At 45.1% G+C, this 15,051-nt stretch overlaps 6 protein-coding genes across 7 annotated transcripts; 4 read left to right on the top strand and 2 right to left on the bottom strand.

Moving 5' to 3' along the window:
• Window positions 1–13: 13 nt before the first annotated feature.
• BCIN_05g01160 (hypothetical protein) lies at window positions 14–1,837 on the bottom strand. The gene has a single exon (XM_001546251.2). The coding sequence runs from the start codon at window positions 1,288–1,290 to the stop codon at window positions 211–213; it is 1,080 nt and encodes a 359-aa protein (XP_001546301.1). The 5' UTR covers window positions 1,291–1,837; the 3' UTR covers window positions 14–210.
• A 33-nt stretch (window positions 1,838–1,870) lies between these two features.
• Window positions 1,871–3,446, top strand: BCIN_05g01150 (hypothetical protein). Its single transcript, XM_001546252.2, has 2 exons — window positions 1,871–2,339; window positions 2,391–3,446. Exons 1-2 carry the CDS (start codon window positions 2,146–2,148, stop codon window positions 3,319–3,321), a joined length of 1,125 nt encoding a protein of 374 aa, XP_001546302.1. The 5' UTR covers window positions 1,871–2,145; the 3' UTR covers window positions 3,322–3,446.
• Window positions 3,447–3,528: 82 nt separating this feature from the next.
• On the top strand, window positions 3,529–4,810 carry Bcatp20. Its single transcript, XM_001546253.2, has 3 exons — window positions 3,529–3,941; window positions 4,021–4,105; window positions 4,168–4,810. The coding sequence occupies exons 1-3, from the start codon at window positions 3,659–3,661 to the stop codon at window positions 4,430–4,432; spliced, it is 633 nt and encodes a 210-aa protein (XP_001546303.1). The 5' UTR covers window positions 3,529–3,658; the 3' UTR covers window positions 4,433–4,810.
• Window positions 4,811–6,266: 1,456 nt separating this feature from the next.
• Window positions 6,267–10,587, top strand: BCIN_05g01130 (hypothetical protein). The gene has a single exon (XM_024692829.1). The coding sequence runs from the start codon at window positions 6,440–6,442 to the stop codon at window positions 9,878–9,880; it is 3,441 nt and encodes a 1,146-aa protein (XP_024548611.1). The 5' UTR covers window positions 6,267–6,439; the 3' UTR covers window positions 9,881–10,587.
• A 51-nt stretch (window positions 10,588–10,638) lies between these two features.
• Window positions 10,639–12,720, bottom strand: BCIN_05g01120 (hypothetical protein). Of its 2 annotated transcripts, XM_024692827.1 has the most exons (6): window positions 12,440–12,720; window positions 12,342–12,384; window positions 12,235–12,275; window positions 11,822–11,973; window positions 11,340–11,703; window positions 10,639–11,272 (listed from the first exon to the last, which is right to left on the bottom strand). In XM_024692827.1, the coding sequence occupies exons 1-6, from the start codon at window positions 12,501–12,503 to the stop codon at window positions 11,118–11,120; spliced, it is 819 nt and encodes a 272-aa protein (XP_024548610.1). In that variant the 5' UTR covers window positions 12,504–12,720; the 3' UTR covers window positions 10,639–11,117. The 2 variants fall into 2 exon arrangements, with proteins under 2 accessions (XP_024548610.1, XP_024548609.1); XM_024692828.1 differs by lacking the exons at window positions 10,639–11,272; window positions 11,340–11,703 and having other exon boundaries at window positions 11,882–11,973; window positions 12,235–12,384.
• Window positions 12,721–12,755: 35 nt separating this feature from the next.
• On the top strand, window positions 12,756–14,944 carry Bcpis1. The gene is made up of 3 exons (XM_024692826.1): window positions 12,756–13,476; window positions 13,532–13,908; window positions 13,963–14,944. The coding sequence occupies exons 1-3, from the start codon at window positions 13,302–13,304 to the stop codon at window positions 14,350–14,352; spliced, it is 942 nt and encodes a 313-aa protein (XP_024548608.1). The 5' UTR covers window positions 12,756–13,301; the 3' UTR covers window positions 14,353–14,944.
• Window positions 14,945–15,051: the final 107 nt, after the last annotated feature.

Below are 15,051 nucleotides of genomic sequence, written 5' to 3'. Positions count from 1 at the left end.
AACTATAAGCGGATGAAAAAGTAATTATGTCTAAGTTTTACTAGAGCTAGATTACTAGACAGACACCTATACAAATAGGGCAAAATAACGACGGCGAGGAGCGGCATTTGCATAAAATATTCTGGTTCCTCTTATTCTCATCCATTCACCACTATATCGCACTATCGATTACAGGAAGATTCATTACTACAGGGTGAGACTACCTTTCATCTAAGCCAGTACATGTGTCAACTCTTTTCCCTCATGCCACCTCTGAACATTCTCGGCTTGTACTTCATACCAATCATTCATAGTACCCTCTTCCACGTAACCCATATGTGGACTCAACAAGACTTTGCTGCTTCCATTCTCTCCCCATTTTGTGCTTCTCCACTGACTATCTTCTGGCAAAGGCTCTAGATCAAAGACATCCAATGCAGCCCCACGAATTCTCCCCTTTTGCAAAGTATCCAGCAAGGCTTCCTGTTGAACAAGAGGTCCTCGCGACGTGTTGACAAACAAAGCACTCTTCTTCATCAGATCCAGTTCCTCTTCACCTACTATTCCTCTCGAACGATCACTCAAGACCAAATGCACACTGACCACGTCGGCTGTCGAGAACAATTCTTCCTTACTCACAGCCTTGAACACCTTTTCTCCATTCTCATCCTCGGTATCAAAACCACAGTCTCTCGCCTGTTGATCCGCGGTTTCTTGAGTCAAACTTGAGCTCCATGCTATAATCTTCATACCGAATGCCGAATACATGATCTTGGCTACATTCGTGCCCAATCTACCTAGTCCCAAAGTTCCAAAAGTCTTCCCACTCAGCCCAGTTGCTAACGTTGTTTGCCAGCCACCTTCCTTGACTGTTTTATCATCCCAGGCGACATTTCTCGCAATTCCTAGAATCAATGCAACAGCATGTTGCGTGGTGCTATCTGGTCCTCTTTTTGGTTTCCCCGAGGCACCGGTGACAGTAATTCCAAGTTTCTTGGCGGCTTCCATATCAATGCCCTTATTCCTGCTTGCTGCATTGAGGAGGAGTTTAAGATTGGGAAGTTTTTCTAGGAGTGATGCAGGAAAGGGAGTCCGTTCTCTCATCGATGAGATGATTGTGAATGGCTTGAGCCTCTCCACCAGCTGATTTTTAACATCTTCCGGGGTTGAAGGGTCATTGTAGGGTAGAAGAGTATCTGGAAACGCGGTAATCTCAAAGGTCGACTTGAGTGACTCGAAATGTTTGGAGGCGATTCCTTGATAATCATCAAGAATAGCCAACCTCAGGAGTGGCCGAGGAATGGGAGGCATAGTGATATATTGGATGGTAGATATTGCAATGCGGGGTAAAATGTGGGGTGACGGTGATGTGAAGGATCAAACAATATATCATGGGCAGGGGGGAGAGAACCAGCAATAGTGTTGCTTTAGATGAAGTTATCCAAGAACTCTTCTCGGCGAGACAACATGTGTGAGATTGCCAATCAATGATTGATTCATGAACAAGCCTTAAGTCTCCGAGAGGACTTGGAAGTAAAAAAACGAGGACTGCATATCCGAGGTCGGAACCAAGCATCCACATGAGATGATGAATGGGGAACGCTGCTTCCAAACCCCACGAGAATCCGCTTCGTAGATTAACTGGAGAGTGTCGGCGGGGTTATTACTAGTTCGCTGAGTACCAAGTTTACATACACAAAAGACTATCTTCGACCAGGACAGCAGCACGGGTTACTTTGGTCAATCCAACCTAGGTACTTCGTACAAAACGGAGAATGTGTAGAAGTCGGCAATATATGATTGGAGCGCATCAACATCCAATCCTCTTTTTTCACTTCTCTTGGTCGGGCTCTCTTCCGCCGATGTCTTGTCCTGCCCCACCACTATTTTTGGCGGGGATATGATAGTATATCTCGTTATGTACCTCTTTTTGTACGCATTGGGAGTTGGGTTGATGGCTTGAACACGTATAATTCGTGGAGAACGTCTGTTAGAATGGTCTCATCTCATTGGAAAGGGTGGGTGGTCGCGGATAATTCTGCTGCACGCTATTGGAACCATAGGTCACTTGACAGTTATTGTAATTACCACAGGTGAATTCTAAATACTTTAACTTCCTCTGCCCTTCAAGAATTTACTTTTCTCAAAGACAAAACCGTAGCCACAATGAGCCCTTCAGCAACAGAGATCACAGAGACCACCATGGCAAAGCCTACCAAGTCTAACATTGGTGTTTATACCAACCCAGCACACGACTTGTGGGTTGCAGAAGCAGAACCCTCTTTAGAAAGCATCGAGAAGGGCGATTCATTGAAGCCAGGAGAAGTCACAGTGGGAATTAGAAGTGTCGGTATCTGCGGGTGAGTTTCAATACATTATTTGCTACATAATCATTCTAACAGTCATTCCAGGTCGGATGTACACTTTTGGCATGCTGGGTGTATAGGCCCAATGATTGTCGAAGACACACACATACTTGGACACGAATCAGCTGGTGTTGTACTCGCAGTCCATCCATCGGTTGATAGTTTGAAAGTCGGTGACCGAGTCGCTGTTGAGCCAAACATTATCTGCGGTGAATGCGAGCGATGTCTTACCGGTAGATACAATGGATGTGAGAAGGTCCTGTTTTTGTCAACACCACCAGTTCCAGGTCTTCTTCGCAGATATGTTAACCACCCGGCTACTTGGTGTTATAAGATTGGAAACATGTCATTCGAAGACGGAGCAATGTTGGAACCTTTGAGTGTCGCATTGGCTGGTTTAGAAAGAGCAAATGTCAAATTGGGAGATCCAGTTCTCATCTGCGGAGCTGGCCCTATCGGTCTTATCACCCTCCTTTGTGCCCGAGCTGCTGGAGCTTGCCCAATTGTTATCACAGATATCGATGAGGGAAGACTTGCTTTCGCTAAGGAGCTTGTTCCTTCGGTTACCACGCACAAAGTCGAGAGATTGTCCGCGGAAGAGGGAGCTAAATCTATCGTGAAATCCTTCGGGGGTATTGAGCCAGCAGTCGCTATGGAGTGTACTGGAGTTGAAAGCAGTGTAGCTGCAGCTTGTTGGGCAGTCAAATTTGGTGGAAAGGTGTTCGTAGTCGGTGTAGGCAAAGATGAGATGACACTACCATTTATGAGATTGAGCACCCGCGAGGTAGACCTACAGTTTCAGTATAGATACTGCAACACATGGCCAAGAGCCATTCGACTGGTCGAGAGTGGTATCATCGATATGAAGAAGCTTGTAACCCATCGTTTCCCACTGGAAGATGCGATTAAAGCCTTCGAGACGGCAGCAAATCCAAAGACTGGAGCTATAAAAGTTCAGATCAAGAACGACGAATAGGGTCGATCAAGATAGCAATTAATGAAATTTGTCGCGATAGTATAGTGTAGAAACTTCAATTGAATATAATAGAAAGCTCCCGTCAAGTCGAGTAGAGTGTGAAATTTCAAGATCGATTGAAGACATAAAACTCCCAGTAGAAAATAATAATTGATCTGTGCTTAGTAATCTGCAATTTCCACACCACGGAACGTTCCTAAGCTTCCCGGCGTCGGCAAAAAAGTCGACAAGCATTTCTCTCGCGATTACACTCCACAACCACGCACTTCTCGATAATCGACACCTCGAGTAACGCGAGAGTCCTTTTCTTTCTGTTTATCGGCGCATAGATTCCATAATGTCATTACATATCTCCCGCACCGTGCTGCGGCAATCTATGAAGGCTCCTGCAAGGGCAGCACGAAGATTTGAATCTACCTCCACTAAGGCCACCGAAGCAGCCAAAGATACCGCCGCAAAGGCATCAGAGAAAGCATCAGATTTCCAGTCGAAAGCTAGCGAAGGTCTTTCTCGTGTCACTTCGTCCGCAGGACCTGCTATCTCCGGTGCTGCCAAAAACCTTGGAAATGCCTTAGGGAAAGTTGGAGGAAGAACCGGAAGATTGATTGCTTTCATTGAACGTAAGTTTCATTTGGCATCCGTGTGTAGAGATGCTTCTAAGGTGGTTTTACAATACAATGGCTTATTTTGTGCTCATAGGACAAATCCCACCAACCGTCTACTATGCTCGTGTTGGATTAGAGCTCTCCAGATTAGTTATTCAAGGCCAAAAGATGGCACCTCCGTAAGTTCAACGATGCAATGTCTTTTTTATTACGGAATTTTGAGCTGATTTCCGGCTTGCAGACCAGCCTCAACATTTCAATCATACTTCCAAAGGATCGTAAAGGGTGTTCAATCCGGAAACCCAAGCTCTGCTTTCAGTTCAGCAGCAAACTCCAACAAAGCAACACCCACTGGTTTGCTCGAACAGATCCGAAATGTTAGCAAAGCTCAGGTGATCTCGGGCGGTGTTATAGTTGCTGAGGTTTTGGGATTCTTCACGGTTGGTGAGATGATTGGTAGAATGAAGTTGGTAGGGTACAGAGGAGATACTGGAGCTCATCACTGAGCGGGTAGTGATAATGGAGTTGCGTAAGACGTGGAGGGAACTCTCTGTGGGGTGAACGAAAATGGCGTAGCATTCTCTCTCAACCGTGGCATGAGAAGCTGCGGGTGGTGAGATTGAGGTGCATTGCACATATCCTGATACAATTTTTCTTGTACTCGTAGAACCATGTCTGTACATCACAAAATAAACAGCATAATGGTGGTTTAGAGATCTTTCGGTTCCTGATCCTTACATTGCCCGACGAGAATTCCTCGTCTGATATTGCTCTGGTACGGGCATTTGGATTGTGTATACTTCTTGGAAATGGTCTACTTGCTTGAGACTTGCTTCCAACTTCCATTACTTCATCAGAGACCCCATAATATACAATCGAGTACATTCTGATGGGTGCTAGCACACGCTTTGTTTTAGAACTTGTCTTATTCATAACCCAAATCCTTGTTCTGTATGCTCTTTCTCCCACCTCATTCACTGAGGGGAGGGGATGGGCGCTCCCCCCTCCTGCCAGACCCTTCAGCGTTAAGAGGTCTCAAACCATCTCATAAGACGATGCTATCTATATATTACCACATAATCATAGCACAGCCTAGTGTAGAAATCATGACCCTTTACGGTAAACAGAGCCCTTCCGCCAAAACCTTGGCAAGATGATTTTCTCGCCAAATCTAAAACATTCGGACGATCATGAATATAGAATAATAAGGATCACCTCACCAAAGAGCCTCAATCAATTCGAGTCTTGCTTGCGTGCACGTGACAATGCGTGCTTGCAACATAAGGGTTGCTGTTGCCACTTTCCCATCTGAATGAACGGGTGGCTTGTAAAGCGACACTGCAGTCTGCACGAAACCGATGTCTTGGACGTGAACATGTGTTCAAGACACCGATATTCACACATACCTACGCCTTCTAGCCTCAAATGTTCTGACGTCGGATTCGAGGATCAGATCAAGATCACTGTTACCCCCAAAGCTATCATCAGCCTCTTGACATGTCGTGTATGTACGCTTTTTGGTCCGCTAGCATTCTCTAGTTTCTTCGTTTCTTAATTTCCTTCCAACGCTGTGCTCGAGACCTGCCCTACCCGGTAACCCAATTTCCCCGTCTCATTGATATCAAGGGTGCTCTTATCCTCTTGGAAGGTAGCTGAAAGATGGCGTCCAGGAATAGATAGCAGCCGCAGATAGATATGTATCGTTCCTGTCGACCTCCTTGGCACGGTGGATAAGCTTTCAAGGTTTGTCCGCCCTGATGGCTGGAGGGACCGTTTGGTGTTTGTGCTGGAAATCCTCCTTTTCCACGTATGAAGGCCGATAATTAAATCCTATGATGTCTTTTGACTCACTGCGATCGTCAATCACGGTTCTCAGGGGAAGCTGTACTGTAGAGTAATCATCGTGTTATATAAACCTCTGGGGATCTGTAGAAAATGGTGTTCGCGACGTCTATACACCAGCATATATCGATCTCGAGCCGCCAGCCCCGTTCGTCGCCGTTTTCACAATCAAGCACACACGGTCAAGGATACTGATTAGCCTTTCCATTCTTTGATACAATCTTGCTTATGGCAACCAATGCGTAGAAGTCGTCGAATTCCTCAGAATTGGACCATCTAGTCTTCTGCCCTTCCCGTTTTGCTTACACGCAGACCCCGGAGACGTTAATAAGACCATACGCGTCTGCTGCTCTCATTATACCTCCAAGTCGTCGTCACACCTAGAATGATTTGGGCGAATTAACGGAAAGTCGCGATAAACAGATTCAAAGCTTTGTATCCCTTTCCAGGATTTGCACAAATAAAAACTCCCCCAATTCCAAAGCCATTCCTGGTAGCGGCGGGTGGATTTGAACCTGGCTTTTGCTTTTGCAAGCTACCGTGAACTTTTCGTTATTTACTTGGTTTCTAGCTCGTGTGCTTGTTTATTACCTGGTAGTTGCTTGTCATCTGCCCTTCTACTTCCTCAATTACCAACAACCTCGAGAGAAACACCCATTATTTTGCCCATCATGGCTTATAATGCTCTCCAGCAAAATGATTTTGATGGGGATCATGATGCTGATCATGAAATAAACTCTACTTCTTCCAATTCTCCATTCCAACGATTGTCATCAAATCATCTATTTTTAGATGCGCACAATGGCGATACGAGCCACGGGCAAGCATATTCTCCAGAAAATCCACCGAGTCTCAGCCAAATGGTACAGTCGATTACTTCGAGGAGTACAAAAACGAGTGGGAGTTATGATATTGTAGAAGACGACGATTACGAAGAGCACGGGGTGGAGCGAGAGCCAACATCCCCTCCTTCACTGGCGCTTTCACCAGAGAGGAAGAACGTCACATCGCGAGAGGGAACTACACCGGAGAAACCCCTAGTTCTGAGCATTCCACGGCCCCGTCCCCGAAATCATACAGCTACAGGGTCGTCCAACAATACGACTTCTCCTATATCACCTCGTGCAATATTATCAAAAGAACGTGCGCCGATTGTTCGCACAGCATCAGGTCACAGCATTGCGTTACGGCATCCGACACCCGATTTACAAACGCTGCAAGGAGCTTATGTAGGGAATATTGACAAGTTGGAAAAGACAGCAGAACGATTGAGTATGACCTCCTCCATCGACGATGCGATTCGCGAACTCCACATGGAGCAGAAGCGTTCTGATAGTCGCCGATCATCGATTCTGTCACAGCTTAACGAAATGCCACAAGTCTCAAGAGAAGTTTCTAACCCCGGCTCCATAATCGAATTGAACAACGCAGCAAGATCCGGGGGGTACTCGCCTGCAGGGTACATGATGTCTCCGAAGGGTTCCTTTTCTACCACTACACGAGGGAGATCTGCGTCGAAGAGTTCGAGATTTGGGAATCGACCAGAACCAGAATTGGAAGGAAGACCGTTGGATTCATTTGTCAATATGTCCTTCCCTTCACTTGTCGACCATCGAACGCCTTCAATCGCGGAGCAAGATGAACGTTCTGCGACCTTGACACGCCCAGCTGTTGACAATCTCGAAATAAAAAATACGGCGGAGAATATGGCAGGCCAGGCTGATGAATCTCGACCTCAAACCTCAACATCAACCAACACATTTGACCAGGCAGAGCGAATGTTTGCGGATTTTGATGGAGTTCATTCTGCACCTTTGAGAACATCATTTGACCATGAGTTTATCATGGACGAGCAAAGGAAAGCTACATCCGAAATGAATGAGGAGTTACACAATGATCAGAGAAGATACTCATCTGGCACACAGCTTTTGGAAGGGGACAATGATCAGAGAAGAGTAGTATCTGGTGATCGGCAGTCGATGGTTAGGCCACAAACATATGCTGATCCAAGTACTGGGCAGCAGATGGTTTACTACCCAGCACGAGTTCCCATGATGCTTAATTTGCCCCAGAAACTTTCCAAGAATCCATCTTCTATGGCAAGGAATAAGAGAAGATCGCAGGTTCTCAGCAATATTCCTGCTGCTGCTCGGCAATCGGCTGTCTGGTTACCTGATGTGTTGGAGACAAATGGTGAGCCTGTACACGAAAATGACGATGCGCAAAACTTGGAATACGTGCCTCAGCATCAGAGAATGAGTATGGGTGGGCGAAGAAATACACAGGATCTGTCGCATATGCCTGCCCACTTAAGAGCAAACGTATTTTTTGAGCTTCCACAGGGGCAGACTGAGGCTATGGAATTAAAGGATCAATCGGCTGTTGCTACTCTGGATAGTATTTTGGACGCATCTGCCCATGCTCCTGTCACCGCGTTCGTTGATCATGCAATTGCCGGACATCTTGGAAACGAGGTGTACGGAAAAACACACCAACGCAACAAGAGTAGCGCTCAATTACTGACACCGACACCGGAAAGGCCAGATATTTCAAAGAAGCGAACAAGCTCATTCAACTTTCTATTGGGTCGTCGGGCAAGTAGCAATAATCTACTTGGAGATAATGGCAAGCGTGCTTCTACAATGTCCAATATTCAGGTAGAAAGAAAGGCGACAAGGTCTCCTATTGAAGATGACGAAGATGACGTTATCAACAAGGATACAACACCTTTACGACACGCACGTGGGGTTAGTGGTGCTACTGATCTCATACGAGCCGAGGAAGGTGAAGTAGAAAGTGAAGAGGATGAGGGTCAAAGGGACGATGAGATTTACCACGGTCCACCAACCACACTTCTTGCCGAGTTACAGTTGCGCAAGCAGCAACAGAAAATTCGAACTCGACCACCTATCGGTGTTAATGGCATGCAGTCTACATTACTTGAGATGGACACGGTTCTACAAAGGCAACAGCAAAACAGAAAACAAAAGCGGGTTAATCTAGCGTGGCAAATTGGTGACAATGAGGATCCTGATGCCGAAGAAGATGAAGATATTCCCTTGGCCATGTTAAATGTAACACGGGGCCACGTTCAAGACACACGCAGGCCGCTTGGTTTGATGGAAAAACGTGAATTAGAAGACAATGAGCCTCTTAGTAGACGCAGAGCTCGGTTAACAGGCCAACCCATGCCAATGCCTCGAGCTACTACCATGATGCACATTCCTACAGGCACTCCTGTTGTGGACGAAGAGGAAGGGGAGACACTTGCGCAACGTATTCGACGTCTGAAGGAACAAGGAGGAACAGCCACTGGCCTTCCAGCTACAAGACCTGTCAGCGGTGATTTTGCATCTGAGATGATGAGTCAATTCGGTGGAGACATTTTGAATGCTGAGGGTGGCAAGGGCAAAGGAAAGGAAGTTTCTACAACTCCAGTCAACGAGGAAGAGGAAACCTTAGGTCAAAGACGTAAACGTCTGCAAGCAGAAAAAGAAGCTCGCGAAAAAGAAGTCGGCATGGCTGGTGATGCTGAAGCGACCCCGGAACCTTTGGTAATCAACAAAATGAATAGTATGGCTGACATCCTCTCGGCTCATCCAGCCGCTGGCGCAAGTCGAAATTCATCATTTGCCAAGCCATCCCGACCAGCTACTGGTCTCCTTGGCTTGCATGAGAAGCAAACTCAGCTAAGGGCTAGCACAATGACTAACCTCGTCACTCAACAAAATATGGCTCCCCGTGGCACCCGTATTAGCAGTGGCACGTACAATGACCCTCAATCTCATGGACAACCTAATACAATCCGACCACCAAATACTTCCAACTACAACCTTCACAACAGCGGCTACCCACAGTTCGCTCAACCAACAACGAACTACAACAACAACTTCAATAATTCTATGACACAGCATGGAAATGCATACCCTAACACAGGCTATCAGAACAACATGCCCATGGGCGGCTATAATAACATGATGCCGATTCAGATGCAAATGCAGAATATCCACACAAACCCCATTACTGGTATGCCCACAGGACCTGGTGGTGAACCGCTTAACCAGGGACAAGCTGATATGGTGGAGCGATGGAGACAAAGTGTTATGCATTGAATCAAGTACATTCATTCTTTCAAGAAGCCGAATTTTTCATTTTGTTTTCACATCTCGATTCTCTTCTTTTATCACATTTCAGCTTTCGGATTTTGGTTTTCTGGGAATGCGAGGATGGATACAAAACAACCTAGGAATGGATGGAATTTTATAGATAGATACACATGGATGCAGCATTTATAGTTGGCGCTTCATTATTGCTTTTGAATTTTCTTGAATTTTTGAATTGAGTTTGAATCTGGACTTTGGACTTTGCAAATTATCTAGCGTCGGATAGTTGCGGGATACACCTGTTTTGAGCCCATTTTTGTCTTCTTTCGCTCGGGGCGTCTCGGGGGAGATGGGGGGAGAATTTGCAAGATTGAATGTGGAAGGAAAGCATAGCGTAGGAAATGGGATGTGCATTTGGTGGCGTATATGGTTAGTTGGTTGCGTAAGTTCTATAATCTTGGGAATGGGAAATTAGAGGTATTTGGAATCGAAATTTGGGATGGAGAGGCTGGGATAGGATGGGATGGGGTTATTTAGATGCTTGATTGGGGCTTTTGATATAACTAACTGGCATAGGGAGGGAGGATGGTGAGGTGTTAAGATGGTGAGATTGCAATGGCGATGGCGATGGATTTATATACGTATCTATATATGGTGGATGTGGATTCGTCGGTAGTGGATTGATTACCTATTTAATAAAGAGATTTAATACTTTATGATTGGATCTGTAAAGTGATTTGATTTGGAGATTTTGTGAGATGTATATTTATATTTATATTTGTGTGTGTATATGGATGTGCATATATATGTACACGCACATAGAATGTATAAGTGTTCTTCGTGATATGTACAGATAGATGTAAATGAGTAGGTGGGTAGGACATTCAATCCTATGTATGTATGAGTGAGTAATCATGGCATGGCATGGCATGACATGGTATTACATACAATGTGGGATTGTAAATTTCTATGCCTGGATGTATTTGGAGATGAAGCTGGGGATGGATGAATAGAATGAATGAGTAGATTCGAAATGGATATGATGATAAAAATTGGGATTGAAAGGGTGAGATAGATACCTAGTAGATGAAAAGATACTTTGCAGATGCGAGCTAAAGTAATCATCATTTCAAATCACAAGAATGAAGGAGATAGATACATCTTCTCAATCAAGATTCCAGATATCAGAATCGTATATTTTATATCTCATCGCTTAGGTGTAAATACAGGTAAGTATATACGATAACTAACAGATGTCTTCTATTTTCTGCTCTCTTCCATCATGGGGTCCAAGATCCAATTTGAGAGTTCGTCCAAAGAGTTCGAGGAGGATCTCGAAACAGATTTTAGAGATGGCGGGGTCGTAGCGACCTTTTGAGAGTTCGTCGCGGATGAATGCATCTTTTGTGTTTTGTGTTAGCGTTAAGGGGGTTGATGTTAATATCGATATTGATGAGTAGAAACTTACGCTGTGCCCACGCAACCTCATACCAACTAAATACAATTCCTTTCTCTCTCAAAGTCTGTCTGATGAGATCTCTTCCCTCGGGAGGCACATGATTATCCTTGCATCCGTGGATCATGGCCAATTCGCCCTTGATTTCCGAGGCACGAGCGAGACTGTCGTCTTTTTTGCCGAGACCGAGAGTCGCGCTGTGGAGATCGGTGGCGAAATATGTTACTGCTGCTGCGACACGAGGGTCAAGGGCACAGCGGTAGGCGAGGTGACCGCCGAGACACATTCCTGTGCTACCAATACGGCCATTGCAGGTGGGGAGGGAGAGGAGGTAATCGATTGTTAGAGTGGAGTCTTCATCGTAGGCTTCGAGGGTCTATGGGGGGATGTGGTGAGAAATGGATAAATATTCAAAGAATGGTATAGGAGATATTGATCTTGAATATATAGGAGCTTGAAGTTGTAGTCGACATCTGATGTTGGAAGGAACATACCTTGGTGATCTTATATTCATTGCCAGCATCAGTTCCGGGAACATCGTAAGCTAGAGGTTCTGGGCCGGTAAATTCATGGTATGATGAAGGTGCTGCAACAATGTAACCTTGCCCAGCAATCTGTCTTGCGAATCTGGCAACTGGTCCAGTGACTTTTTATGAGGAGTGTCAGCATGTACTCTTGTATATTGCTATGTAGCACGTGAGTGCGGGGTTGTAAGATAAGGAGGCAGGAAGACATGGGGTTTTGTGATCTCCCTTGAGCAAGCCCCATGGGACTCCAAGCGATGAGTTGTCACTTGAAAATCTATCTCTCTGATAAGGACATGAGAAGCTCAATGGAGACCAATGACATGACATGAAGAGATATACCGATTAAGGAAGTTGGAACACCCCACCACACCCCCACTAACCTTGATAAATCTCGCTGAAAACAACAACACCGGGGAATCGTCTACACATGATAAAAGGCTTCAGCTTTGAACCTTACTTCGACAGTGGAATAGAGTGCACTACACACGCGTGAGGATAGTTTGGAATCGTGGGATGGAAGAGAAAGATCCCTAGACATGATTAGCTGGAGCTGACCTGTGTTGAGGAGGGGCCATCAAGCTGTACTCATAGATCCTTCTTTTCCTCCAGCTTTCGTGGGAACATCATGGTGCGTTTCTTGGATTAACATTTTGGAGATGGAGGCGCAATGTGTCGTCGGCTGTGGAAGGTATGGGAAAGTTGGAATATCCAAAAGTTGACTCCAAAGGCGTGGTGGTGGTTGATAATGTCCAAATACGCTTTCGCAGCTATCAACGAACATTCGAGTACGTGCAGCAGATCAGACGTTTTCCGCAGTTTGGGTCGCCGTAGCCCGTAGCCCGCAGCCCCTCGTTTCCACCTGCACCTGGAACTCTGGACAAATAGATAATATCGTCGAACCGTTTTTGCTAGACCCGACACTTCCGAGCGTAAGGTTAAGGGGGTTCTAATCCATGTCGATGAATTTTAATTATATTGATGCTGGCAGCTGCAAACACATTTTCGCCGATTGCCCTATCCGTTTTCTTGGTGGCTTGCATGCATGTTGGAGAGAGACGGACAAGGACAAATCTTTCAACAAACCTGCGATAAGGAATCTGGCTCTTGACTTTCTACCCATTTTGCCCATCCTGCCCATCCTGCCCATTCTCTAGTATTCCTTTCAAGACAATCCATCCTTCGTCCTCTTCCCACGTTATACTTTGAAGCTTCTATTTCATTTCCATATCCCGAAATCTCGATTGCATCATCTTGCAATCAAGAGGTTCGATTAATCGAAGCTTTGGTACCCAGTCAACAAATTTTACCTGCCGCGAAACAGCTTCTCAAAAACCTCCACATCAACCGTTTCCTCGAGTCTAGCTCGATACAACATTGCTGTTTACACCACAGCATCTTTGAACACTTAATATCATTGAGCTGCAAGCTTCCCGATCAATAAAGAACGATGTCTAGTGTTAAAACTAGACGACAAACAGCTGCCGCTTCTACACCATCAACTCCTACTCCCGCAGCTCGTGAACAAGTCATCATGAACGGCAATGGTAATGGCTCGGCCCATAAATCCGAAGGGGCTGTCTATGTTAAGGAAAACATATTCCTCTTCTGGCCCAATGTTATCGGTAAGCTTCCTCAAATCTGTGTGCGGATAGGATGGCGCATGCTAATCCTTCACAGGATACTTTCGAATCGTGCTCGCATTAGTATCTCTATACTACATGCCCCTTCATCCACGTACCTGCACTCTTCTCTACAGTATCTCCTGTCTTCTCGATGCTCTCGATGGATATGCTGCCCGCTACTTTGAACAATCTACAAAATTTGGTGCGGTGTTGGATATGGTGACCGATCGCTGTACCACAGCCTGTTTGCTGGTTTTCCTTTCTTCCGCCTGGCCTCGATGGGCTCTTCTCTTCCAAGGACTCATCTCGTTGGATTTGGCTAGTCATTACATTCACATGTATGCGACCCTTGTTATGGGAGGAGGAGATACCAGTCACAAGCAAGTCGATAAGTCTCGAAGTTGGATTTTGAACTTGTATTACACAAATAAGGTATGTACACCTACGTATAACATGTCTACTATTTAAACTGACAAAATATGATAGACTGTCCTCTTCCTCTTCTGTGCTCTTAACGAAGTTTTCTTCATCGCCCTCTACCTCCTTTCCTTCTCCTCTCCCCTGCTCTCACCATCTCTCCTCCAAGTTACCAACAATGGCGAAGCAGCAAGCACACTTATCCCTGGAAGCCCCTCCAATCCATCTGCCGCATCCCTTTTTGCCAATCCCTACAGCGCCGGCGCATTGGAGCTTGCGCGCGCCAATAAGATGGATTCCACCTGGCCATGGATTATTGCCGGAATCTCGTTCCCCATCATGGCCGGAAAACAAATCATCAATGTCGTACAATTGGTCAAAGCTAGTCGGTGGTTGGCCGAGGGAGATATTCAAATGAGGAGAGCAGCTGGGCTACCAAGACAGACAAAGGAGAATTGATTTACCTTGTGACAGGGGATCTTTTCTTTTTTTTTCTCCAGTTGTTAGATTTACTCTGTTCGAGTCTTTCCGACTCATTTGTGTATTGTTTGGACTTTTCGGTCCTCTTTACACAAATCTACACTTCAGATGTGTAGTTGTATCAGATATTTTGGCTCATGTATAGTGCCGGGTTTTGCATTCATTCATCCATTTGATTGATTGATTGATTGTTCATTCATTCGTTAGATTTATTTTGATATTATACAAATAGGGAGCATAAGGTAGAAGAGGAAATGGCGTCGGGATTCATTTGCAGCCATCTAAGTCTTATATGATTGATGGACATGTGAAGTTGGGTCTGTAATGGGAATTGAATTATATTCAATATAATGATAATATTCGAAACTTGAATTGGATTGTTGTTAATGTATGTATGTATGTATGTATGTATGTATGTATGTATGTATGTATGTATGTATGTATGTATGTATGTATGTATGTATGTATGTATGTATGTGTGAGAATAATAAGTATTGTGGGTTCGAGTAAAGTGATTGACAATGTATATATATATGGATTGACGAGTTAGTGAAATAAGAGAAGAGGGATAAAAGAAACTGTGAGACATGCATGCATTGGGTGAATCAGTTGATGTATTCAGGGTATGGTGCGTACGTGGTATGTTGTGTAAGAGTTGGAACGTGTAGACGTTGGAAA

This window comes from Botrytis cinerea, chromosome 5, assembly GCF_000143535.2.
Source record: "Botrytis cinerea B05.10 chromosome 5, complete sequence".
Taxonomy (NCBI): domain Eukaryota; kingdom Fungi; phylum Ascomycota; class Leotiomycetes; order Helotiales; family Sclerotiniaceae; genus Botrytis; species Botrytis cinerea.
The sequence above is the reverse complement of the archived record's forward strand: the minus strand, read 5'-3'. Positions and strand labels throughout refer to the sequence as shown.